Genomic DNA, 19,047 nt, shown 5'->3' with positions numbered 1-19,047 from the left:
TTTTGCAAAACTTTCTTAGTACCCTCTGTATATGGCAATCATTATGAAGTGCAGTTCCAGGCAGAATAAACCTGATTTTTTCGGGACGTTGCTTAAATCAAAGTCTTATTTAATTACAAAGTAAACACTATAGGAAGTATAAAATTCTGCAGTGGAGCATGAAATGGTTTTCTTACTATGCGTAACAGAACTGATGGCAGAAAATGAAAAACGTAAATAAACTAAGAGCAATTTCTGATTCCTCTATTCCTTTATACTCAACAGAAAAAAAAAAGAAAAACACTCAAGCAAGAATGACGTTTTTCTATACCCAGTTGTTAATTTTATTGAGTTTGTTAGGAGAGGTACTCGTAAAATATGAAACAATAATAAAGACAGTCATCTGATTTAATTTTATTGTTTTTAATATATATACACACCAGGTTATCATAATTAAAATATCGCTGTTCGAAGACCTCTAGAAACTTAGCCAGTGGACATGCAGAAGCGAGTGTAATAAACAAAGTTAGTTCCAATTCTTGCCACCGGAGGAAATTGTTGCACAACGCCAATTAGGTGCGTTATTAAAGAAAAACGTCACTATTGGTGTTAAATGATAAGGAAGGCTGCAATTATCTTCCCTGTAGATTTCGTGGCATTGATTAATAGTGTTAGTAATATTTCCGTTCCTGTGGGATATCATTGTGTAGCAAACCATGGTACTGAAATTGCCAGAAAAGGCCTTATTAGTGAAACTGCACTATACGTTGAACGATAATGCTAGTGCTTTTCATGAATACTGCCGACGAATATGGAATTACTTCGTGGTCCCATTACTTCGTGTTGTTTTAAAAGAGTGATGAGAAAGTTTGAAAAGACTGGTATGTTAGAGGTGAAACCAGGAAGAGGTCGTAAAACAGTGACAGCAAGGAGTTGGAAACATTGCTACTGCTATCGTGGAGAAATCCATGAGTAACAATGGCTTGAGACAGGTAAGTGCTAATGCAGTATCAAAAACTCTGGACTTGCCGTATTCATCTATCTGGGAAATTCTCCAAAGAGATTGTAGTGGTATCCATACAAATTAACACTAACACAGATGCAGAAGCTCGTATGACATTCACATTAACATTTCGTGCTCGTATATTTGACTTTCCATGGATGTGGATAATACTTGGCCGTGGAATATTCTGTGGAATGAGGAGATGTACTTTTATCTAAAGACGATGGTGAACACTCATAACTGCCGCATATGGGCTAGTGGAAATCCATACGGCATATACGAAATGCCATCACATTCACAAAAGGTTACTTATGGTGTGGATTTATTGCCAATTTGTCATTGGATCGCACTTCTCTGAGAATGAAGGTTCAAATAGGTAAGTGACAAGGTTCGTAAAATCTCAGATTCCAATATGCTGACCACATTTGTTATTTCTCAGTTGCAGCAATGCTGGTGCCACAACTCAACTATTTTCACGCAGTACAGAACGACCTCATATATTACGTGTAATGTACAGCAGATTCGTCGCCAATATTTCGCAGATAGCATGAATATTAGTCGTTTATTTGACTTTCCATGGCCAGTTCGACCACCCGACTTCAGTCCGTGTGACCTTTGGTTGAGGGGGTACGTAAAAGGTTTGATTTATCAGGAACTCTTTCTGACAACATTTTGCGTTAGAATATTATTCAGCACGTCCAGGCTACTACTGCAAACTAACTGCGTTCCGCAATTGACCATGCTATAAGTCGGATTATGTTCATGGAACATCAGCCTTATTTTGCAGATACAGATTGAACCGTGAGTAGAGTGTTTCCTTTGTGTAAGTGCGGTCACATGCCCAATTGTGTCGCTATTTGTTCAGTAAAATGTTTACCGTCAAATTCTGGCCTTCGATTTTTCCTCGTACTTTTTTTTTTTTCTTATCCCTACCCACAGCATGGTAGTAGCCACTAGATCACGGGATGCTAATAGCAGTACTGATCAATGGCACAAGACCCAAAAGGGAGATAACTACTGTTTTTCTTATCGTTTAGCATTAATAGTGATGTTTTTCTTCCATATCGCACTTAATTGGCATTATACAATGTTACAATTTCCTCTGGTAACGAGAATTGGAAATAATTTTGTTTATTGTACCAATCACTTCTGCATGCACCCAAATATACTCCTACCAAGTTTGATGTCATTCCATCCACTGGTTATGTCTCTAGAGTCCTCTGAACAACGATACTTTAATTATGATAACTTGGTATGTCGAATTTGTTTAGAATGAAAGGATATTACAATTGGCATATGAAAATTAAAGTGTGTGTTAATCTTTTAAGACTAGATATGTTAAAAAAAAAAAAAAAAAAAAAAAAAAAAAAAAAAAAAAAAACCAGCTCTTTCAATTGAATTTTAAGAGGGAACTTACAAGGAAAGGGAAAAAGAGATTTAAAAAGCTACATTGTTTCTATTGTCAAGAGAATCGTCGCAAAATAAGAAATTTAGTTCATATTCTTACCATACAACTAGATAAATTCCATAGAGAGGACTGTAATGTTAAATATGTATGTATTTATTTATTTATTTACAGTTCAAGAAGCAGCTGTGACTATACAGCGCGTGTGGAAAGGCTATCATGCACGACATCTGAATCAAACAAGCGTGAATGTTCGTCAGGAAATTCGCAATGCACGCACGGAAGATCATGTTCGGTATGTTTTTATTTTGTAGTCTGATGATATTTTACCTAAAATTAGGTTTTAATTTATAATTCTGTGGTTTCCATTCGTACAGTAATTTTATATCATTTTGTATTTTTGAACATAGAGAAGTACTAGCATTTACGATTTCCAATAAGTATTCCTTAGACGGCAAAAGTATGTTCTGAAATGTGTATTTTCGTATGAGATCACTTCCTGTAGCTGTTCGAGTTACCTGGTTTTCCACCTTCTCTGCTCCTGAGTGAGAAGTCATTTGATTCAAAAAGGTGAAGCTTCAATAGAAATATTAACGTGAATTGTTCGTAACATTGATTTATTTAAGCATATAGGGAACAAGGTGGCTTAGTGGTAGAGTGGGCACACAGTATACGTTATAGTTCTACCAGTTACCAAGGCAAACATTTCGGAAGATTTTTTTTTTTTTTCTGCGTGCCATACGACTTACCTCATTGGAATCCGAATTACAAAAGAAGAGTGATTACTAAAGCTAGGTAGTATGAATAGATATCCCAAGTCTATTTTATCAAGTTGGTATAATTAGGTTAAAAAATACTTATATTCCGACAGTTCTGAAACTGAAACCAATGACTAAATGAAATGGTTTAACTATGTACCCGGTTGTCAATCATAATTAATAAGATTTTTTACAATATGATTTCAGTACCGCATTGAGAAACTCCAAAACTTTGGAAAGCAAAATGTTACTCAGGTTAAGAGCTATTGTACTAATGTCAGCGAAAAATAGGTTGTTTATAAAATAAGATGCAGATACCAAGGAAAGTATATAGGTATGACAAAAAAGAAACCTTAAAATACGGGTCAAAGAACATTTTAGAGACGCCAAAGCAGAACACATTGAAAGAAGCACAAGGTTGTTGATTCGGGGGTACAAAATGAAATTGAGAGATTTGGGTTCGAATACTCGTTTTCATATTTGTTTAAGAAATCCAAAGTTGAATTTAGATAAATGGTAGTTGATAAGGAATAGGAGACGGTAATTGAGAAAGACAAACAACAATAACATATAATAAAATTACCAATATGAACTGGCAACATTTTATTATTGAACAAAAAAGAATACACAAATTAAACCCCCCGTTTTGCAATGTGCTGCTTCACAATTAGAGTGACGAAAAGTTTGACAAGATGTCTTCTCGCACTGCTCGACCCTGGCGAGGCTGTGATGTTTATATTATTATTATTATTATTAATCTTATTTTTAACCTCCATGACCAAGGCGCCAGGGGAAAGCCGAAACCTATGTAGTACAAGGTGTTCTCAGGAATTACAGTTACCTGCAAGAAAATGATTGTAAGTGAGCATGTTAATAAATTTGTTTTGTTTCAGTTTAATTCTTTAAAAATGGATAGTGATAATACTGAATATGAACGTGCTTTGCTGTTTATTATGAAGACAAGCGTCGTATCATATTTAGATTTGAATATTAATATTTGTGTAACCGCAAGTTAATTGTTGAGGGGAAAAGCACTATTTTACTCTGTAGTGTGGCTTAAGCGCAACAACTTGTATAAGTATATGCGAATGTCGTGTGAATCTTGTATATGGATGTGAAGTAAGATATTTCTAACCCAACAGAAAATACAAGTGAGTGTGTGTGTGAGTGCGCGTTCTATGATTGAAGTGTTTGTACTGGGCAAATGTAAAAAAAAAAAATTCGCTAACGTATTGAAAGAAACTAAGAGCAATCAATTAATTTAACTTGTATTATTTTTCTACTCTAGAGTCAGAAGCTTAGATCCTGGGTCAGCTCAGAACAAGCGCTTCGTCCGTATTAAAACAGCCAAATTAAAGAAAAAATTAAAATAACGTTAATTTGATAGAAAAAATCAATATAAATACCAAATCAATAATAAAATCGAAGGCTGAATTCGGATATTACTAAACATTAATTAATTAGTGTGTGATAAGTTTACAAAGTTCCAGTGATAAATATAAATGTATAAATACCTTCACAATAAACGTTGTCTCTAAACAAAAAAAGTAATTATTTGATTTACTACTATCGCTGTATTTTAATTGATTTACTAAAAATTTTGGAAAGCAACCACAAGTTTTTTCTGACATCATAGAAAGTAATAAACTGGCTTCACGTAAATACAAATAGATCAAGTCGTCCCTTGTAAAGAGCAATGATATTATTATACTATTTCTTAATATTACGATTAACATTGGATATCAGTCACTACTTCCGTTGATCACGAATTACCCAAACGGCTGCTCAATTCTGCTAATAAATTCGTTTAATAAGATTAATGTGAGTGAAAGAAGTTAGGAAAAAACAAACAAACAAACTAATTTTACCATGCGTACCGATATGTCGAATAATGAAAGTTTCACGTTTCTTTTTGGTAGTTTACCTCTTGTCTACAGTCTCCCTAGGACAGTGAATTCAATTGATGAATAATAAATAAGAATAAGTTGTTAAGAAGAAAAATAAAAACAGTACAAGTATGGTTTCGAGAGTTGTTTTAAAGTTAATTGGAGAGATGAAAGTTAATGAATGCCGAAGCAGAGATTGGGTGCTAAAACGCCATGAGGGTCACTCTTCAACTTTAATATGTTTTTGTGAAGTGACTACATGAAGAAAGGAAGAAAAAAAAATAGTTGAATGGAACTCAAGATTGCATTATCTACAATTCATTATCACACACAATTTTATCTTTTTAAAAATGGCGTTCATTTATTTTATTAATGGGATGCATGTTTAATATAAAGCTCTTTACTCACGTAATCACCTACAGGCACTCTCGGCCATAGACGTTTCAGTTGCGTTTGTTCATCTTCGTACCAGTTCATTACTAGAAGAATTATATTATCGGTGTATTTCGATCCATTTATAAACAAATTAAAACGAAAGTGTCCTTGTTCCAGTATGCGCCTCTGTATCATGATAGAAATAAAATATAAAAGAGTTAATATAGCATAGTCGTACATTTGTACTGCTTCCCCATTATGTGTTGAACCTTGCTGAGAAAGCAGCCGACATCATATGTATATGCGCCTGACTACTCAATGTATAGTAGAATATTCATTCCAGAATAATGAATACTCGATTTCACTCACTCTGTTATTTCTCCTGCTCAAAATCGTTTCTTTAATTCCAATTATTGAATTACTGATCTTGTTTTATTTTCTTGCATATGTAGGTTTTGATCTTAAATCCAGTGCAGTTAGCGAGTATACAGACCATCATGAAAATTCGCATTGCAGGGAATAAGTCCTTCCCTACCACACTATCTCGCCTCTTCAAGAAGGATGGATTACTGGATCATCCACAAGTCCCGACTTAGCTCAAAATAATATACGCTTATTGAAGTCTAATATACTGGACAAGTCGTACCTGACAAAACTTCAGTGATTTGAAGACGCACAAATGTTTTATATTCGTAATAAAACATTCGTCAGTTGTTCGTAATAAAACTGCGCATATAGCGTCTCTGTTTTTTCATTGCATTGAGAAGAATTATTCAAAATTGTGACATGCCAAAATAAAAAGCACGTTTTCATTATCCTCATTGAGCGATAACATAATGATGATATTCACTTAATAGTTAATTCACCTCAAATTCGAATCGTGATGTCCCTTATCTTAGCAAATTTATTATTATTTTTTTTAAATAATATTATACAGGTTATGTTTGTAATTAAGTCTATTTATTGTATATTTCTCACAAGAATATATGTGACAACTATTTGTAAAAAGGAAATGTCTATTGGTATTTTTATTTTGTTTATTTTTTTTTTCCACTAATTGATTTTATTAGTTCATCTGGAAGCATGATTTATGATGAACAAACCGTGTACGTGGGTCTTCTTGGGATTCTCCCATTTTCTCTTATTTACATCGTTCCACCATTATCATCCATCTCATCGTCGCCGTCTCCCTTAACTTCGGTGCATAATTGTGGGGCGTTTAACAAACAAACAAGGAAGCGAAATAGCAGCAAACCAAGAAAGGGATTAGTTTAATCTCGTAATAGCAGATTTTTTAATAAGTTCTAAACTAATGAAAATTACAAGGATGTGACTTTATTGATTCCTTTTATTTTGTTTCAGTACTGTATAATATACAGTTGATCTAACGGAAATATTATTTGGTAATCGAATAGTCAAACATTTATATAATATGCACGTTTAAATATGAAAATGCAGAATAATTGAGCGTAATAAGTTCATCTTCAAGAAACGTAATTAATAACACCATTTGCAATATTGCTAATTTGGGAAGAAAAATGCAACTAACTGTCATCCGAAACTTCAAGGAAATCTCAGACGAAGAAATTGAAAATCATAGTTGTTTCTCTCTGGTATTATTATTATTATTTATTTATTTTTTCCTAGTTTAATATCCTAGCATCCTCCTCTGCATGCTAATAAATGTTGTACCTAAACGGAAGATCAAATTCTAAATAATTTATACCAAAGACGTGTGTGTTACCAATTCTGTTCTCTGCAAATTTTACCTGTAACTTGAGAGATACGGAACTAATATTAACTGCTACAAGTACATTAAAAATTTGGGATTTCTAGCATCGTACTAACAATGTGACCTGTATGTCCTGAATATGTTGTGTGTTGAATCAATGCTGACTTTTAGTTAGAGCCATAGATCACATGAAATAAATATTAAGAAATGAGATCGAAGTTCCAGAGTAGTGCAGAATTGTATATTCAAATTAATATACATCAGATGTATGATTTACAATACAGAAAAATAGTTGGTAGACTACGCTGAATTCACGCTTTGGAATATTAGATATTTGGTAGGAGAGACAGTGGAAAGCAGCAGTTACAGTTAAGAGAATAAGTGAAAACAAAAATTTAATAAGAGAACAAAATACTTAGGCATTAAAAGTTAAATAGAATTTTACAATTAACGACGGGAATGTAATGAAAGTATTCTTTTACCTCAGATTACTCACCTAGTAATGATCCTCGTCAATCGTTCCTCCAATATTTCGAGTGTGACACTCGGGGCATTCATCATCAAGGGTACACAACGGCTTGCTTAAGTTCTGAATATCCGAGTGTCACACTCAAAATATTGGAGGAAATATTGACAAGAGCGTTGCTAGATGAGCAATTTGAGCTATTACAATGAATTCCATACGCTTGATAAGTAATTAAAGTACTCTTTGTTTGTAGCTCTCTAGCAGCAGAACTAGAAGCCACAAAGGCAGCTTTGGAAAAGGAACGGAGTCTTCGACTTCTGCAAATGGAAGCCATCAAGGCACTATGGAAGGAGGTATACTGATTCGTTTGTATTGATTTAATATATAGGGTATAACTTAATGTAGCAAACGTCGGGTGACCCTGCATAGCGTAGTCGCTAACGTTCTCGCCTTCAATGCGAGTGGTTCCAGGTTCGATTCGCGGTGGGAGCACTCGGTCGAAAAAGTATAAAGAACTTTTTGAGTCCAGCCATCCTGAATGAGGTTTACCTGGGTTTTCCTCATTCAAAAGCCATCAAAGCGTTGTAAAAGGAGGTATACCGATTGTATTGATTTATATATATAGGGTATAACTTAATGTAACAAACGTCGGGTGGCCCTGCATAGCATAGTCGCTAACGCTCTCGCCTTCGATACGAGCGGAGCGGACCGGACGTGGGGCACCCGGTCGAAAAAGTGTAAAGAGCTTTTTGAGGCCAGCCATCCTGAATGAGGTTTTCTTGGGTTTTCATCATTCACACCAGGCAAATGCCGGTGCGGTAACTTATAGGTCCCAGGCCTCTTCCTTCCTTCCCTTTCCCCGGATAGTATGCTCACCGAGGGATGTCATCCCTCATACGTGATGGGCTAAATAGCCATAGATGCGGAAAGCTCAGAAATCTAAATCCCTAAACCCTAATGTAACAAATATCGGGAGGTGATTCCTGACACCGAGATGAGAAAAAGAATTCTACGAACATATAGCGTATTGGGCATGTTGGCTGAATTAACGAGGTCGGAAAGCGTGGGAACAGTAAGTTCAAGACTGTAAATATGGAGGTGCAGAGAGAGACAAACGTACGTACGTTGGACACATCACAGGCGTTATGAATACGCTGCTCCAAGTCGTTAACATCGTTGACACGGGTAATTATATATCACACCTTTAATGTGTCCCCATAGATGAAAGTGCAGTGGATTCAGGTCTAGATACCGGGCTGACCAATGTACTGGACCGCCATGCCCAATCCAGCGTCTTGGAAAGTTGTTCAACCACCGGCAAACATTCACATTGAAGTGCGCGAGAACCCCATCATGCATGTACCACATCTTGCGGCGAATCACTAGGGGAACATTTTCCAGTAATTCGGGTAGTATATCGTACAGGAAGATCAAGCTTCGGGGTAGCATGTATGGGCCGATCAAGTTGATCGTGGACAATACCACACCATACATTGACTCCAAATTGATGTTAATGATGAGTGACAACTGTACTATGTGATGTGTATCTGCCCACTTGTGCGTGTTTATGTATGTTGACGTTATTCTTTTCAAACTACCCTCGTCAGTGAACAGTACTGATGCCTGAAACAACATGATGGCAGTGGTCTGTTGAATGAACTGGCAAAATGCTTCACGTGGTTGGAAATTCTCTTCTGTCAGTCCTTGTACCCATTGTAAGTGGTATGGGTACAAGGCATTTTCATATAACGTACGCTACACAGTCATGTGACTCTAACATACATTTCATGGCTAAATTTCCTCATACTCGTACCTGGCTCATTGCCCACAGCTTCTAACACACGTTCGTCACAGGTGTTTGTACATGACGGGGTCGACCAGCATTCACATGGGCAGGTAGGACAGCCCCTGTTTCACCGATAAATTACTGCAAACATCCTGTATGAAGGTTGGCATCTGTTAGGAAAACGCTCCTAATAGAGTCGTGCTGCTTCACGCCCATTGCCATCTGCACGACCTACATGAATAGCATGTCGGCGTGTTCGCAGTTTGAATAACGCACCGTGTTTTAGTTGAGCACTGCCACTTGTCCTATTCAATGCTCGCAGCAAAATGACCGCCTTCTTACACTGTAGCGTGTGAACACAAGCGCCATTTGAGTGCGTGAACCGAACAACCACATACTGAACATCAGCGCCACCTCTAGACTTTCTATATCGCCATCTCTAAGTTTATTGGTTTTCAATATCTATCGCTTCGAACTTAACGTTCCCACATTTTCGGCCCTCGCTAACTCTGCCAATATGCCCAAAATGCTATATGTTCATAGGACCTTTTTTGCTTACCTCGGTGCTAGGAATTACCTCCCAAGGTTTGTTACATTAATTAAGCTACATGTGTATATATTGGGCACAAGTAAAACAATCTAAATACTTACCAGAAAATATGTCGAAAGTACTGTGCGTAACAGTAAACACAAAGAAAGAAAATTTTGGAAAGCGCTTTCAGTATTGTTTCTTCAGTCGACATGGGAGGAACAGAAATAGGAATGAAGTAAAGAATGAAGATATTCTGAGTTTTGTGTTTATGTCAAAAGTAGCATGGTCATGTCAGACTGCTTTTCTCTTCTTTTTATCTTCGGAGTATTGTAAGTCGAATATTTCGTTGACTTACATTGCTACAGATAATAATTAGTATAATATTTACATTAGTAGCAGGGAAACTTATACAAATACTAAGGTTTCGAGGAAAAATGTCTTTCATCATAAGGTAGATAGAAGAAAATAGAACGAGTCCCGTCACGTGCTACAAGTCAATCGTATTAAATGGTATGAACCATGTTAGAATGGGAAAATAGTTTCGAGAGAGAGAGAGGAAAAATTTGATAAAATGTTAAATACAAATAAATTATACAGGGGTACATAATTGTCAGATTGATGTTCTGAAATTCTAGAAGCTGCAGTAAGAAATAGCGCTTTTACGGGATACTACGGAAAAAAACAAATAAAACTACTACACACTTCCTGACATACCTTGGATTTTCTATTCTAAAAAGGTATTCACACTTTGGTAATCATAAGTATAAGCCTTTGAGGTTCAAAATAATTCCAGTTTTCATCTGATTGAGCAATTTTTTTTTTTTATTTTTTTTTTTTTTTGTCATATCTCACATGTTGAATAAGTACATAATCTTTAACGTGATAATTATTAATAATAAAAATTTTAATTTATGAATGAAACATAACAGAATTTCTACAAAACGCACAAAGTAGGTAAGAAAAATATATTCATGATTTTTCATGAAGTCGGGACCCCAATTATTATTTAACTATAAGACAATTTTTGAAGGTATTATATGGCGGCACGTTGGTTCATTGGCATTCATCTCTGAGAAAAGTTCCTGTTTTAACTCTAGGTTATGTGAGTTCATGTGATACCTTTGTGAATTTTTGGTGTTCTCTACATTCTCATTGTGCTAATTCTTCCATAATCGTTCACTTTTAATTCTCATCCGCCTTTAGACTATAACTAAGAGACGTGAAACTAAAGTTCAAGTTTTGTTTCATTATTTTGGAGGTGCAAACACTGCAGCCGAAATCTCCTCGTGAATCTTTGGAGCAGACTCCAAGCACCAATAGAGACAGTGGTATTGACATAATACCACCAGTGCAGCCCTCAGAGGACCAATTTGTTGGGCAGATTCCAAATAAAAGCGATTCAGTTGCTGTTGGAGAATTGACGAAAACATGTAACATGTTGCAAAATCAGGTAAGTGTGAATTTTTATGTTCTATTTATGTATGCACGTTGTCATCCACTTGTTGGTATTTCCTGTCGTTCTTTCTGCAAATTTGTTATTTGAAACAAGTTGTAGCTGATAAGTATACCTAGTCTTGTGTAACTCTAAGACTTTTTCTGCTAATATCCAATATATATGACATTGCTTTTAAGAGGTAAGGATTTGAGGTAGAAAATCAGAGGAGGCACTCTTTCGTTTTCAAGAAGTTGACCATACACGATTATTAATAAATTTAAGACTTCATATATTAGAGGAGTCGGGACGTAATAAGAGACGTAGACGGTGAATTTCTGGATTTAGATTCTTTCGAAAATATTTTTTACTTCAAACTTAGTGTCTTATTTATTGAAGCACGGGCTTTAGTGTAGTAAATACCGTGCGCATAAGTTTTCTCGAAACATACTCGTTTCCTCCTCATTTCTGAGTACCAGACATAATCGCGACGTGAAAACACAATATTTTCGTCTCATTTGCATACACCACGCGAACTGAGAAAAAAAAAAAAAAATAGTTTACTTGGAGATCCGTATATACCACTGTACAAAGGATTATGGGAGCAATATTGTTTTACAGCATTCAATACTTTGTGTGCTATTATAACTTGCACCTTGCCTACTACCCCTTAATATCAGTACTGTCTTCTGCAGTTTAGAAGGATTAGAAAGTGGGACAACTTAAGTAAAAATAAGCTAGACGTATATGGCAGTGAAAGTTTTTAAGGCTGTTGTATATATTTTAGTTATCATTGATTCCCAAGGTGGTTTTGTGAGTTTCTCTGCTAGCATTGTAAGTACATTAAACTCTCTAATTTAATGTGTAGAGCGACACTATATTTCAGAAGTTTATTTTATTTGCTTAAAATCGACCTTCATGATCGTCAAAAACGAGTAGTAGTCAGCACAGTTTGTACACTATACCTTAATCATTTTCAGTGCAAAAATCATGAACATTTTTATTTATTTCAATGTTTATGAAGCGAGTTTGAAAAAAAAAAAAAAAATTAATTTCATTTTTGTCGAATACCGTTGGCTTAATATTTGGTGAATTATGAACACGGATAGAAACAGAAGATCCGTAATTTTTCGTTTCAAAAAGAATAAGAAATCCTCAGTTATTCCCAGAAAAGAGTATCTCCATTCCAAGGTAACTAAGGGACATTTTAGATGAGACTCTTGAGAATGTAAAAGTAATTGTGCGTTCATACGCGTTCCATTCTTCTACCTATATTACAATACTTCCGAGACATATTTCAGAATCAGTATGCACTTACTACTTTTATTACAGTATACACAATTGACACACAATTTAGTACAGTATTATTTGTGTGAAGTTTGTCTGGACCAACATCGAGGTCATGTAAAACTTGTTTATTTAGTTTAAGTTATGAATCGAAATTACGTGCCCTGAAAGCAAGGGTCTTTCGGAAGACGACTATTGAATTCGGTTCTCCGTTCAAGAACTGAATTGTATTCTTCAGTTACTAGTATTAATTAGTGTATATATCTCCATTTTACAGGTGCAGCAATTACAGGACTCGCTACAGAATGTGATGAGATGCATGTCTATATTTTACCAATACTCAAACACAACCCAAGGGCAGAATTTTCCAGCTTTGGAGAAATTAGAAAGGTCGTTATCTACCGACCAGAATCAAATTAAAGGCGACCAGGAACCAAGCAGCGGACCCGTCCCAAATTCAAAGCCTTTAGATCCTCCAAACAAAGACAGTGGAACTCAAAGTGACGCCATTGTTGAGGAAAAATTATGCAACGCTGTAATACAAACCGATATAACAGCTGTAAATGCTCTTCCATTGACACTTGATGCTAATGGAAATGAAGCCTTTTGTAACGGTGAGTCGGGCGATGTGCTACCCGTCAATGGGACAAACGAGGGCATCAGCGAGTGTGCAGTGGAACAGGGATCGGGAGAATCATATTCGAGACCTTCCTTCCTACCGATACATGATGGCACGAAAAGCACGGGAAGGAATCATGTAGAAGGCGCTAAAGACACCGACCAACAAACACACATTCCGGAGTGTTTGCGAGAATTCGCGAACAATTTGGTAGACACTATTATAGATGCCTCAACCAAGAAGAGTATCCTAGCCTCTTCGAAAAGTTTGGATGGTGATCGTGAAGGAAATCATTTAAGCAACGGAAATGCTCAAGACTTAACTGGGAACACTCAATCAAGCCATATGACTAATATAAATATACAATCTTTGTAGGGTTTTACTGCTTTCGCCATGTTTGTTGAGGCTTATGGTGTTTTTGTTTTAAGAATAGAGCTGTTAAAGCAAAATATCAATTATATATAGCATAATTAAAGAAGAGGTATTTTAGAGAAAGTATGATGCGCCAATTTGGTGGACGTACAGTGTTGCAATAGTAAGTATTGTACAGAAGTATTATAGGAAATACAGTGAGCTGATAATAAGGTGCGTTTTTGCAGAATAGATATGTTTAGGGAAAAAAAAAAACTAATTAGAACTCAACTTCGAGAATCTCGAATAACAATCAAATGTACAGTTGAGAGCGACAAATAATTTTGAGCTTAATATTATAATTACTACATTTGTTTCGATTTTGAGATCATTGTCCAAAAGAGATTTTTTTGTTTAATAGTTCTATTCAGTAAGATTACACCTTAGAATCAATAAAAAGCTCATTATACATAAAAGCTTGCAGATTAAATGTAACGTTTTCATATATTCCTTATGAGCTTGTATTAGAGTTTTTGGTACTAATTGAAGTTAAGTGAATTTACTCACATATTTCGTAGATATTAATTTTTATCTAGTCACAAATATTCAATGCTACAAGGTCAGTTGGCGAATGAATTTCCTTTGTTTAAAATACGACAGTAGTCTTAGTGGGTTTTATGTCTTTAGAATATTGTTTTGTAACTGTTATTGTGTTGTTATTCTTATGTGGACAGTTTTGCTAAACATGGGATACGGAGATGTATGCATGGTCAGGTTGTTTAAGTTGTACTTGCACCGCTGTCCACAATACACAATTTAGTATTTTAATCAAAAAGTGTATTTGAGGTTATCGATTGTCACTTATCTAGAGCAGAGAAAATCAGCATTCTGTGTTTCATTTGTATTGTATATTTTCACGATGCACTTAAACACCAGTAGATCAAATGGAAGAATAAGTATATTGAAGATGTGGTTGTTGTTTGAAATGGGCAAAATAGGGAGGAATTATTTGTACAATAATTGTTAAAAGTTGGTATAGAAATAGCTTGTTATTTTCCTTTCTTTCTCCGTAATGTAGTAGATAGCAGTTGGACTCAATGAAATAGCGTATCATTTGTTGGTAAGAACTTTATCACATGTAAACAGTAAAATTAATTAGTACACAAGTAGAAAACCCGCAAAAGGATAGTACTTTGTGTAAGCATAATATAACATAATCTAGCAAAAATAATTGTGTATGAGCTCTATAATGCAAGTTTGCAAAGAACGTTTATATCAATATTTGTGTTTTGTATTTGATTAACGCTGAATTATAAGTAATTTCTGCTTCCAAACAAACATTTAGTGTATGCTTTTTGTGACTATGTAATAATTTGTAGATATGTATCCTTATATTTATATTGTTATAATAATGGCGTTTGGAGGAAAAGATGTCTTGGGAGATTTTCGCATGGTTATTTATGTTACCTTAAGTTACATATAGCATGCATGTTTACGTTAAGAAAATAAATTATTATGAACTAGTGCTAAATTTTATAAGAAATATCTCCCGTAGGCACTTCTCGAATATTCATACTTTTCTCGGAACTTTCTGTTTTAATGTTTTATTTAAAGTACAAACTATTGCTCATATCTTTATTTGTATAGATCTGTTGAATTTCGTAATTGTTTTGTCAACATCTGTCAATTAATAAAAGTACATGTTTTTACCTGATGTTATACTTACTTTCTACGTTCCAATCAAGACAAATTCGACAGACGCTTCAGATATTTGTACAAAATATTTAATTACTGTGATCAAACTATTTTGCGTGTTATTTTACAATATGTACTGTTTTCGTGTCAGTAATTATATGAACTGCAGGCCAAATTTAGCAGGTATAGTGATAACGTATAGTTATAAACCCGCTACGTAGAGAAATATACAGTGCATTAATAGAACATGCTTTCAATGAACGCAGAAATTACAATATTGAATAATGGATGTCAGAAACTGGTCTTTGGAAACCATGAACTTTGTTTTGTAAAATACTATTACAAAACAAGTAATTTAAAAGTACAAGAAAGATTTTGGCACGATTCATATCATGGTGAAGTGTATGAGTTACCATTGCTTAAGCTAAGTATACATGTAACTATTCATATTACACATAAACAAGCCTCGAGATATCGTTCATGTGAAATACTCATTTGTTTCTTTATTCTCAGTGCTAATTAATTCTAGTCGAATTTCTACTGTGATTTTCGTCGTATATTTCTTGTTAAGTGAGGGAGCGGGTTTAGTTATCTTGCTCTTTTTGCAGAACATTATTATTTGAAAAAGAAAACAGAAGGTTCGCATGAATAGCTGAAATGTAACATACGGTCTTTTGGTGGTCATGATTTTGGATTCTATTGTGGGGAGTTTGTTTCCACCAACTTCTAAGACGCAGAAGCAAAGGAATTTAGTAATGCTGTATATAATATAATTTCGTTATGAAAAGAAGAAAGAAAGAAGGAAAAGGAAAATCTTGGATAAACTATACAAAAAATAGCGATCGTTTTGAAATTTTAAGATACAGGATAGAAATTGTAAAAAAGAAATTCTTGAGTACTTGTCTTACGTAAGTACTTAGCTTATTACCTGTAATGAACATCCAGTTAGGTTCACAGTCCTAATTGAAATTTATTAACACTTCCAGCTTTATTTTGGAATCGATGTAAGTTTCATTAATCTTTATAAATGGTTTGAATTTGCACTAGATTTTTGTATTTTGTTAAAAAATTATAATTCAGGCTAACGAAATTTGTAAATATATTTCGTGTTCAAAAGTGTGAACTTTCTTTATTAAAATGAAATGATAAAGGGTAGGAAAAGGAAACAAAAAGCACATTGTATTTTCTAAAGTAATTTTTGTCTTCTCCTGAATAGTTTGTGCATTTGTTTTAATGCGTGTGATTTGGCGTTCGGTTCTCTATAGGAATCTTATCTGCATTAGCTCATATTGAATAGACATGTAACAATTTGTTTCATGTCCGTAATCTGTGTGCGATACAAGTTAAATTCTAATTTTATTGAAATTACAAAAATATTTGTGAAAGAAATATGGCAAGGAATAGTTTAATTTGATTTGTTTTTATTTTTTGAAATAATGCCTTTTATTGGATGGGATGATAAAGCATTTTTCGAAATTGTTTGATAAAGGCTTCGAATGTTGTTCGAAATAATTGAAATTTCTATCCCTTTGACCAATTTTAGTTTAAAAATTTAATTGATGTTCATTCTGTTTCTCTCATAATTTTGATATGTAGTAGATGATGTCTTGGAATACAGTTTGCTATAGTTCGTTCAAGAATTAAAAGTCCATAAATACGGTCTCTCTCTCTCTCTAATTCCTATTATTGGTATTAGTATTAGTATTGCATTGTTTGATTAGCATTACTTAGTACAAACTTATTACTTAAAAAAAGTTGTGCGTAATTTTGTGTTTAGTATCAATCGTCAATATTTTACAGTTACACAACCGTATCTTTGTGTGAATACGTATCATAATGTTCATTACTTGATCGTTCGTAATGTGGTAACTAAAAAAAAATCCTTATCAGTTTGAGTTCTTATATGTTAAACCGTGCTGTTGTATACAGGCTCGATTTTCAAAAGAGAAGTGCATGTTCTAAGTTCTTTTTTCCTGTCTTAAGATAGTTATACTTTGTTTACTGTAGTAACGTTGATAATGTCCTATTGAACGTTAAATTTATTAAACTTTTGTGTGTGTTACGGTAATGTACGGCCATATTCAAAAACTCTGCAATATTCACTATCTTTCCAACGAGATTTTCCTTGGTTTATGTACAAGGGAATAAGATTGAATAGTATAATTCTATAAAAGAATAAACGGATGTCGATAATAAGTGATCATTACAATGATTTTTGAATGTGAGTGTATAAAACGAAAATAAGTTTAATATAAGAGAATTAAGTGGGTTTCTATCCACAGCAGGTTTCCCGCGAATACGACCACCCTGCTGTATTATTTACTTTTGTACCTGTGCTTATAGGCAGCTATAAAACTTATATTTCATTTGTGAAAAAAAAAAGTTACTAATCCTCAGAATTTATTATCAAAATATCAGTCAAGTTGGACTAGTTTTGCATTTTGGGTACGTTTTTGTATTTAATATTGTACAATTTTTTAAGTGGTAATATATCTAAAATGCCACAGGAAATTAATTCTTTTAAGCATATGAATACATTCCTTAACTAACATCTTTTGAAATACAGTATAAATTACTTCATCATAATAATATTACGTAATATTACCATTGGAAATTAATATCTCACTTAATCAGAATCTGAAGGTTTGGAAAAATGCTCATAGGTGAAGTTAAATTACTTTTGAGCTGACTCGGTGTATATATATTAGAAGAAATAACTTTCGTTCTCTGTTTATAATTGTGTGATAGGTTTTGTTTTGCTTCTGTGATTTTCCTGTTGTGTTACTATCATTGTAAAGGTTATTTCTGTCTGTGTTTTTAGTCTAAATATAATGTAAACATTGACATTTTGTAAAGTGATCCAGCCATTTAAAAAAAAAAAAAAAAAATGTAAATCGAAAACTGTATTTTCCCTTAGATCAGAGCTCCCTTAAAAACTGTGAAAGGTAAAATATATTTTTGAACTGTAATGGCTTATGAATGTATTTCGTTATTTTTAAAATTTTGTGTAATGAATTATTATTATTATTATAGATTTATTCTCTGCTAGTCATCGAAAGGCAGGTTGTTGGAAATTCGCCTTTATTTAAGTCTATTCTTTTCTGTGTCGACTATTGTTCCATGTAATTATATACATATATACATATTTATGGTTTGAATCGGAAACGTTTATAAATAAATTTGTAATTACTTTATAAATCACATCATTTTTTATGTTGTTTAAGGGAAGACTATTACGAATGATAACTTCTGTGTGGTTATTTTAACTTTCTGACTCAGGAAATTTTCATTTACTGATGGAAATTTGATATTACTTAAATATGATGTATAAATACGGAACTTTAACGAAGCAAAAAATACTAAAATAACCATACAGATGTCACTCAAGTAAATCCTGATTTTTTTTCTTAAAATTTAAATCGATGAACTAAATTCCAGGATAACTTTCACATGTATAGTTTTAACAAAAGAAAGAAAGAAAGTCCATTAAAGAAAGAAAAAAAAAACGTAATCAACAGCCCACATTCGAGTATGGAGGTATTTTAATTGTTGATTCCGTAATGTTTCATCAATATCTGATTCCGAATTTGAAATTCCTTTTGTACTTCCAAGCGACGATAAAAGAGAAGTATATTGTAATCCTGAAAAAAATGAATTGAAGAGTAATCGAGTTTATACGTTTCATACCACAACATATCGAAACAGTTATGTTTAGAGGCACGAGTTTTTCGCAATGCGCGA

General features: G+C 34.0%; 1 protein-coding gene across 2 annotated transcripts in view; it reads left to right on the top strand.

The window, feature by feature from the left end:
• Cep97 (centrosomal protein 97kDa) overlaps positions 1–18,507 on the top strand; it is a 57,291-nt gene extending 38,784 nt beyond the window's left edge. The window contains exons 11-14 of one of the 2 annotated variants that reach the window (XM_081769312.1): positions 2,562–2,682; positions 7,858–7,957; positions 11,181–11,372; positions 12,919–18,507. In XM_081769312.1, coding sequence (XP_081625438.1) covers positions 2,562–2,682; positions 7,858–7,957; positions 11,181–11,372; positions 12,919–13,635 — 1,130 coding nt within the window. In that variant the 3' untranslated portion in view covers positions 13,636–18,507. Of the gene's footprint in view, positions 1–2,561; positions 2,683–7,857; positions 7,958–11,125; positions 11,373–12,918 lie in introns of those variants that run through there. The other variant, XM_081769318.1, reaches the window with a different exon arrangement.
• Positions 18,508–19,047: the final 540 nt, after the last annotated feature.

Source organism: Thermobia domestica, chromosome 1, assembly GCF_964235325.1.
Source record: "Thermobia domestica chromosome 1, izTheDome1.hap1.1, whole genome shotgun sequence".
Taxonomy (NCBI): domain Eukaryota; kingdom Metazoa; phylum Arthropoda; class Insecta; order Zygentoma; family Lepismatidae; genus Thermobia; species Thermobia domestica.
The sequence above is the reverse complement of the archived record's forward strand: the minus strand, read 5'-3'. Positions and strand labels throughout refer to the sequence as shown.